Source organism: Leuciscus leuciscus (genome assembly GCF_965113295.1).
Source record: "Leuciscus leuciscus genome assembly, chromosome: 20".
NCBI classification, from domain to species: domain Eukaryota; kingdom Metazoa; phylum Chordata; class Actinopteri; order Cypriniformes; family Leuciscidae; genus Leuciscus; species Leuciscus leuciscus.
This window is the reverse complement of record NC_138744.1, coordinates 19,973,243-19,982,628: the sequence shown is the minus strand read 5'-3', so window position 1 is coordinate 19,982,628 and position 9,386 is coordinate 19,973,243. Positions and strand designations below refer to the sequence as shown.

Below are 9,386 nucleotides of genomic sequence, written 5' to 3'. Positions count from 1 at the left end.
TGATCCAGCTCTAATGCAACTGTCGTTTCGGCCCTAATTAACTTCATATGGCTCTATAAGCCCTTTCTGTTGCTACTTTAGCCTTTTTGAAGTCTGCTTAACTTATAAAAAACATTGTCTTGGGATAGAAAAGAAACGCCCTTGTTAGCCCTCTGGTGTTTGTTGCAATGTTTAATTTTATATGTACAGGTTAAACTGAGTTTGCTTGTAAATGAATGAAATTTAAAGGCAGTGCATGTTCCATTATTTGAGCTCATTATACCAAACATGTTTATTCCAAAGAAAACATGTTGTTTTAACTGTAAAATGTAATTTTTCAAACTTTCTGTGGGCGACCAATTAGCAGCAGACGGAACGGAAAACCACTAAGGCCAGACGAGACATCATCTCGAGTCATTGTTGCAGTACAGTTTTATTGGTTACAAAAACAAATAATAAAGTAAAAATAAATTACTTTGTAGATTCAAAGGTCTGGTGATGAGTCTTTCCACTGGCGCCCGCTCCACATGCAGTTTGATTCCTTCTGAAAGGACGGTAGACCACAGGCCTAACTCTTAACTCTTCAGGTCTCTTTCACAGTGAGAAACAGGACCACAGAGACACGAAAGGATGCCATGCTGAGCTCTTCTTTTATAGAAAAACAGTTCGTCTTACAAGACCATATGTAAAGGAAGTTCACGTAAATGTGTGATAATACAATTACGATCCAGACAAATTGTGTGGTGTTACTGTGACGGACCAATGAAAAATTAGGAGATTATGTTTGGTTCATTAATAAGTGTGATTAAGAATTCAGCTTTTCATTAATGACTGCTAGTGATAAGAACATCAAAAGCATCAACGGAGGTATTTTCTTCTCTAAATAAAATAACTTAAACAGCCAGTTCCAGATAACTGCAAAATGCTGTAAACATTTGTGAAATTTGTAATATAGCAGATCACTAATATGCACTTTAAAAAATACACAAACTGTACAGACACCCCCATTATCATTTACAAAAGTTATGGACTACACAATTCAAAACCAATGCGCTGCAATAATCCTTTTGTCAATCATTTTTGTTGATTTCCAATAATATCAGTAAACATCCTTAAAAAAGAAGCTACATTTATGTAAAGAGCAATATTGTGTAAAATATTAAGACTTGATTCCAGAGAGTACATTTTTAAGTGTATTTTTATCATGACATCTTTAAGAATAAATCTAAATATAGTGAGGGAAATGCTTTAAACATGGAACAAAAAATCCCAATGCATTGTGGAATATATATATATATATATATATATATATATTGAATAATTCTAAATAAATTTGTAAGAATTATTTAATATAAACATTTTGTGGGGGGAGGGGGGTCATTTAATTAATGTATTAATAGATGTATTATCTATCACAATTTTGCTTCACGCTAATGAACGCCTCACGCTCTTTTTTTTTTCTTTTTTTTAAGAATGTTTCGATATTTTACTGGAAATCAAGACAAAAAATACTTAAGAATTTTTTGTTTTCTTTGAACTTGCTTTTCATCTCATTGGCTACATGCAGCCTCACAAAAGACAGAAAAGTCATTGAATGAATATTGGCACAGTTTCATTTTCTAATCTTCTCCACACACCCACCCCATATAAGGATGCATATAGCAGGCACTTTTTTCAGATTTCCCTCAGTCCTATCCTGCAGGATATTCTGATGAAAAGTGTGTGTGGACGGTTGGTTTGCTGGCCACCCAGGCTATTTGGCCTTCGCTTGTACTTCCGACTCACCGATGCTCCCCTCTTCGGCCGTGCTGCGGGAAAAGCGACGTGCGCCAGGTGACCTCATCCCCACCGTGTCACCAGGGTGGGCGGGGCCAAGCCTGGAGGCATGGGGGTCAGGGTGGTACTGAGGAGGGTAGGCACGGTAGCCACGGTAAGGGTCCTCGTCATCCTCCTCGTCGTCGTAGTTGGTGGCGGGGCCGTAGTTTTGGAAGGGGTTGGAGGGTAACTGTTGTACTATGGGAACATGGGTGAATTAGATCGGTTGCCATCTTTTTCAGTCACCACCACCAAGTGAGCAGGCGTTGAGTTAGAGAGAGAAGGAAATGGCAAAGAGAAAAAGGCACAAAGTCAGAGCAGAAAGGAAGAAGGGAGTTATTGATTAGCTTAGTTTAGACCAAGGGGTCGAGGTTTAGCTGGTTAGCATGGCTTAAAGTGTCGATATATCCCGACAGAATGCAAATATTTCATTAAAGCATCTACTGTAATATCTGCCTTATTTTTGCGGGTGCAGCCATTAGGAACTTCTATGTGCAAGAATTTCCTGTGTGATCTGCTTCCAGTTATTTTAGCTGTACAAAAACAGTCCGTTATACTGCTTGTCTTCTAGATATTTACCAATAGTGGCTAATGAATCGGGAGTATCACAGATTCACAGAATATAGCTTATTTCAGCATTTCAAAATAAGGTGGAGTGACTGATCAATTTCAAAAGGCTCTTAAAGCGCATACTTGTGTTTCCATCAGCCAATCAGCATAATCGTGACATAATTTTCCTGCAGCTCTAGAGTAATTAGTCACACAGAATTTTATGGCTCAGGTGATTGGCCCCAAAAAACCTGGCTGCAGAATTGAGCACCCGTGAGCAAAGATGGCATATTTCAAATCTATTACTTCCAAGGGTCCCGCGCCAGGCAAACATCTGTCATTAAGACAAACAGGAATGCTAACGGGTGGATTTCTCCAGTTATTATAGACCATAAAACATAATAAGAGGACATTAAAGCAAGAAAAGTTTGGAGAAACGCATCATTGTTTGTCTGAAAACAAACTGAAATTGAGGTTTGCACAATGCTCAGATGGGTTAAAAAGCATGGGGCTTTAATGGTGGTGACATTTAGAGGGTTGGGGAACCAGGTAGGGATTTTCGAGGTGGATTTTATGTTCTGGATTGTGTGGAAAAGAAATTCCCCAGATACAGTCTTTGGTTTTGGCCCATGGAAGGAGGTGGGATGAAGAAATGAAGGAGAGAGGAGCAGATCTCTACTGTTTCTCAGTAGTCATTCTCATACTGCTCTGGACCTTCACATGCAGGTTTGAGACAGTGACGCCCCGGGAAAAAGAGGAGAGAGACATTGCGGTAAGTGTGAGCCTGATATACTGTAACCCACATGATGCTTTCAGCAACACCTCAACAGCCAGACTCATACTGTAATCTTTACATGGTGGCATTTCAGAAGGAGAGTCAAGAATTCTCAATAAGGCATTAAAATCTGCTCAATACACATAAAACTTACATTCTCTCATTAGAAATGAAGTATTATCCCAGAAAATGAGGGCTGAATAAGTTACAGAGCAATTTGCAATACTATTAAGCTGTGTTGCAAGATTTTATGCTGACTGTGAAAGCTTAAAGCTATAACCTTTATAGATCTTAAAAGTGTTGATGCATTATTTCATCTATTGAGTGGAATATTACACTGTCATTTAACGGCCTTACATGGCAGAAGCCCCAGAGAAAATTAGCTTTTCATTTTTATTTTTTTTCATAATACAAAACTGCAATAATCTGTGAGGTGTTCAGTAGAAAGCTTCACTAGGATCTGATAAATCAATTACTCGAAGAGTGCTGTCCATTTCCGTCCAGCCTTTCCCATATTAAAATGGCTTACTGAAATACTGAAATCTTGTAAGCACACAGCTTGCTCTTAAACTTTGATAGCATTTAGACTCCATGAGAAATTTATTAGTAGAATAACTGTTTGGGAAGGGCCCGTTTAATAGGACAAAAATCTCGGAGTCAGACCACGAGCTTGTTTAAAGCAATGGGTTTGCCATTCATAGGCAGTTATGAAAAATACACTCAAGCGAGAACTTGCGAAGCACTTCAAAAGACCACAGAGAATAACAATATGGAAGTAGTGCGTTATGTCCCCTCGTCAGTTTTCTCTATAGTGATTATAATCAGTGAAGCCTGAAGTGAAGTGAAGCTCAATAAGGACTCGTCAGGGACGATGCTACCAGGCTAACTCTATAATTGACTTTCAGATGTAGGCTACCTTGATAATGTAAATTTCATTGGGTTTCATTCACTAACTGGGCATATTAACCTATTTGTGCATAACACCTAAATGTCTGTCTTTCTGTCTATCTGTCTGTCTATCTACCCAGCTAACAGGGAACATTCCTAGAACTTAATGTTCTAGCAAGGTTCTCTCAAAAGTTATGAACAAACATTCTCCCAGTAACATTAACAGAACGTTATCTGGTCTTTAATAATGTTGTCAAAACATTAGCATGAAAACTGTTATTTATACTTATTTATAATTCACATAACAACGATAAATACTTTTTTAAACATTTAAACAAATCCGTCCGTCCATATATCGATCTATCGTCCGTCTGTCTGTCTGTCTGTCTGTCTGTCTATAGATTGTATGGAGCTATATTTTTATATTGGTGTGTCAGTGCATGTGGGTCTGTATTATGCTAATACATGCTAGTTATGTGCATTCATCAACATATGAACAAATTTGTGCATATGCCCATTGTGAATCTGGTGGAGATTTCACCCGAGAACCCTTTCTTCACCCATAAGATCTCTTGAACACAATTAGTGAATTAGACCCACTGGGTGTATCTGATAGAATAAGGTTTGAATGAAATTGAGAAACTTTGACAGGTAGAGGGAATTTTTTGGGAGACAGAAGAAGAGAATGAGAGGATTACCTCCAACGTTGTACCCGAGGCAGGAGTTCTGATCGCAGTAGCCAGGGGGTCCAGCAGAACCAGGGCTTCCAGGGGTACCTGGACGTCCTGAGGTGCCTTGAATCCCTGGTCTCCCTGGTGGGCCCTGACTTCCTGTCCGACCTTCTCCTGGAGGGCCTGAATGGGATAAAACATTGGGAATTAATATCTCCCTCATAAAACCACACCAGGATGTCTGGATTTCTTCCTCACAAAATATGAGTTTTAGCTTTTGCCAGTCCACATCCTTCTCAGATATCACTAGTTCTTACAGCTATTGGGCTTCAATGAATCTCATTTGTGAAGAGTATTGATCAAAGCACAATTAACAAAGAGCCATCGCTGACATTTTTTCAAAGCCTACCAACCGGCCATACAGCTAAAATCAATATGAAAACATTTCTCTCTGACCCGAATATTGTTTCAATATCTGCTTGATATTCTAGACAGGAATCAAAGGAACCAAAAGCAGATCAACATGTGTGCAGAGGTTATTAAAAGTTTGCAAGCTTGTGTTTTCTTTGACAGAGGGCATTTAATAATGGAAACTCCTGTAGTCTGTGCAGTCTGAAGATACTGAGCTCTGCTTTTTTCTAATCGGAACTGTAAATAATTTTTACAACTTACTTGAGGACAAAGAAGTCATTGATTTTGACTTAAATGTAACATTTGAACAGTCTCTTACCTGGGGGTCCTTGAGGACCACGAGGGCCTTGTGTCCCTACCCCTGGATTGCCCTTCTCTCCCCTTTCTCCTGGGAGACCTAGACAAAGAGACAGAGAGCTGTTAGAACATGCAAACCCATCTGAAGTAGCTGTATCCTTCTCTGTCCATGTGATTTAACCTATTCCATACACCTAGAATACTATATGGAAAGAAATAAAAGACCTGGCTGGTGTTATTAACACATTCTGACAGTTTTATCTGTCAGCAATCAATCTATCAATCAATCAATCAATCAATCAATCAATCTATCTATCTATCTATCTATCTATCTATCTATCTATCTATCTATCTATCTATCTATCTATCTATCTATCTATCTATCTATCTATCTATCTATCTATCTATCTATCTATCTATCTATCTATCTAATACAGGTGGTCACAAAAAAAATCACCTTTAAATGAATGAACTGCTAACAAGACCTCCTGAAACAGATGTTTTTTGTTTTTTTCTCTAAGGGTCTGAACACTCTAAATGTAAGCCGCATTTTTCCCCATGGGCGATCTGATCTTCATCACCTCTGAACAAGACTGACAATCTACAAGAGAACCTCTGAATGGGATTTCTCATTAGGCTCCATGTTAACATAAACAGACAAATATCCCTCATTAGGAGATCTGTTTTGCCCTGAATGCATCATATCTATGCTCTGCATGTTTCAGTTTGATATCTGACTCTGAATGTCTGAGTGTGCAGATCGAAGAGAAGCAGCAATAATGATGGTGAAATGTCTCATGTTGAAACCACAGGCAGTGTCAGACCTGTCCTAATTGTGGACAGGAGAAGCACTGTGGACACTCACTCATGATAAAAAGTTGCTTTTGGCAGGGGGGTCATGTAGATTTAATGCAGATTGTGTACATTCTTATTCAAGGGGGTAGTATAGTGTGTGTGTGTATAGTGTGTGCACACACACACACACACACACACTTTGGAACTTTATTACAGCCACATTTTTTAGTATTTTTTTCCTCAAAATATATTTATGGTTTGGTTCAAACCTTACCGATTTTAAAATGCACTTTAAATAAACAACAATAGTTTTTCTTTTGTCAGTGCAGTTTTTAGGACTTGTGGTTGCTTAAGGGCAATTCCACTGTTAAATACTAAAGAGACTGTGTTTTGTAGTATCTTTGAAGAACTGTAGTTGTTTTTGTCTTGCTAACATTACGCATAAAAATACAGTAGTTTACATAATGTTTATGATCACAGGTCGTGTAGGAGAAATGGTGTTTATGAGAAATGGGACTTAATGGGATATGGACATGGTCACTGAGGTCATGCTATTTGGTCAATATTGTTATTGCTTCAAGACCGCTGCTTCCTTAAGCTGCAGGGGCAACATTTCTCTTGAGGACCAATAAGTAATCATTCTTCATACTAGATTTTTAAAGTAATCCCGTATAAACTGTGCATTTTGTTTATGCATCTAATACCCCATTGACATATAAAATGTGCTATTATTTGCAAGGATTCACAAACAATTTTTCACAATTTTATCTTCAAAAATTCTGTTTCAGCCTTTTTACCCAACAATTTAATGCCTACAAATCCATGCACGTACTACTATGCATACTGTATCAGCAGTTCACAGTATCTATCAATGCCGTAGGTTATTTAAAAAAATAAATAAAAATGTTTACCTCTCTCTCCTGGGCGTCCATTTTGCCCACTGGCTCCAGGGAATCCTGGTCTGCCAGGAGGACCCTGCTCTCCCTGTGGCCCCGGAGACCCCGGCCGACCAGCCTCACCCGGTGGACCTTGTACTGTCCGTACTGAAACAGACTGACTGGGAATCTGGTTCAGGATAGAGTTGTAGCGAGACAAGTGACCTGAGGGGGAAAGAGGAAAAAGTAATTAGGTGAGAAAATATTAGCAGAAGTATGACTTCCTCTGAGTCATGAGGTTGGCAAATGAATAGCGTTAGATAATATATTTGTTCACATACACAAATTAAAATTTATTTAATCAAAAATACAGAAAACAAAACGTAGGTTACACTTTATTTTAAGGTGTCATTGTTACAGTGTAATTATATATTTAAGTACTGAGTAATATTAATTAACTACATGTACTTACTGTAGGGTTAGGGTTTGGTTGAGGGTTAGTTGCATGTAATTATGCTTAATTTACAGTTATTACTATGGTAAGTACATGTAATATATGCAACACAGACACTGTAAAATAAAGTGTTACCAAAATGTGATATTGTGAAATATCACAATTTAAAATAACTGTTTTCTATTTTAATATAATAAAAAATTTTAAAGGGCCCCTATTATGGATTTTTGAAAATGACCTTTCATGTAGTGTGTAACATAGCTCTAAGTGAATGAAAACATCCTGCAAAGTTTTAAATCTGAAAGTGCACTATATATAAAGTTTTTGTCTTTCAGAAGTAAGAGTCGACTCTGAGTCAATGAAATGAATCGTTTTTCAAATATTACCTATAACTGTCTATTAATGCAGACGAATGTCTGTCGTTCTCACTATTTTGAGGAAAGATTAAGCATGGAGCAAGATTAGTTTTACCAACGTTTATGTTACATCGGTCATTCACGCTAGAGCTCAGCTAATGTATACATTCCATACATGCACTGTTATTGATAGTTTCCACGTGTTCACCGCAATATATTAGAAAAATACTCGGTAAATAAATTAATACAAGTAAAATAATCGGTTTGTTGATGGACATGCACTTGTAAATACTGATGGTCAGGAATTACAGTTGCAACATCTCATATAATGTACCTCAAACTAAGTAGTGTATCACTGAGAAACGTCCTATTATGAGAAACATCCTCGTATATTATGAGGAAATGAAACCTTTGACCTTTGATGCATGTAAACCTGTTGTAGGAGTCTCCAAAACAATATTAGGAAACTTTAAAATAGCATAATAGGGGCACTTTAATTCATGTGATGGCAAAGCTGAATTTTCTTCAATGCCACATGATTCTTCAGAAATCATTCTAAAATGTTGATTTGGTGCAAAAGAGACATTTATTATTATACATATTGAAATGTATTTTTTTTTTTGGACTGTACTAAAGTTTGTTTGCAGATATTTAGGAAACATGCTAAGTCCACATACTTCTTTCTCCGAAACACAATGCTACACAGTTACCTTGTCGGAATGTCTGTTTTTGTTTTGGTTCATGTTATCCCGCCCACTGCCAATTTACCCAATAGTATTTCGACACCCCAGGTTGCCAGTTGCCAAAAAATAACTGCGTATTGCAGCCATGGAAGCCAGCAAATGAACAGGGTCAGAGATTGCAGATTCTACGCAACCTAAAAAGCCTATTAGGCATATTAAAATGCAGATAAATCATCTCATCGACTTACAGTGTAAGGCTTGATGCCTTCTATTATCAATTATGCTCGTTCCTATTGCGTGTCCTTAATCTGGCAACCCGCTTGAGCATTTCTCCAATTTTGGACTGAAGTACCAATTTCAACCGCTAGCTCTCAATATTACATACTGCAACTTTATTACATTACTTTAATATTTTTGTGGAAACAGCTAAATTTTTTGCAAAATTTTTGATAAATAGAAAGTTTAAAAGAACAGCATTTATTTAAAAAAATGAAAATCTTTTGGATCAATATAAAAGTCTTAACTGTAACTTGATTTATTTAATGCACTGCTTCTGACTAAAAGTAATCATTTCTTTAAAAAACAATAGTGTAGGATATGTAAACAAAGAACAAGCCAGCAAAAATACAAATATACAAATTTTCAACTCACTCTGAATTAGCTGTTCACAAACTTGTCGCGCTATGGCGCGGACTGCGGCCTGAGACTGTATGTCACCCTTCAGAAAGAAACAACATGGGATTAACACAGGGGCGTCCAAGTGTCATTTAGGTTAAATGTTATAATCATTTTAACCCATTGGCAAAAGTACGTACATCACATACTAGGAAAGCTACAA

The 9,386-nt window shown here is 37.4% G+C and overlaps 1 protein-coding gene across 3 annotated transcripts in view; it reads right to left on the bottom strand.

Annotated features, from left to right (window-relative positions):
- Window positions 1-1,857: 1,857 nt before the first annotated feature.
- The window catches only part of col14a1a (collagen, type XIV, alpha 1a), a 129,746-nt gene continuing 122,217 nt past the window's right edge, over window positions 1,858-9,386 (bottom strand). For 2 of the 3 annotated variants that reach the window (XM_082149957.1, XM_082149956.1), the window contains 5 exons: window positions 9,200-9,266; window positions 7,092-7,280; window positions 5,408-5,485; window positions 4,705-4,860; window positions 1,858-2,027 (listed from right to left, as the gene is read on the bottom strand). In XM_082149957.1, coding sequence (XP_082006083.1) covers window positions 1,993-2,027; window positions 4,705-4,860; window positions 5,408-5,485; window positions 7,092-7,280; window positions 9,200-9,266 — 525 coding nt within the window. In that variant the 3' untranslated portion in view covers window positions 1,858-1,992. Of the gene's footprint in view, window positions 3,058-4,704; window positions 4,861-5,407; window positions 5,486-7,091; window positions 7,281-9,199; window positions 9,267-9,386 lie in introns of all 3 variants that reach the window. The other variant, XM_082149955.1, reaches the window with a different exon arrangement.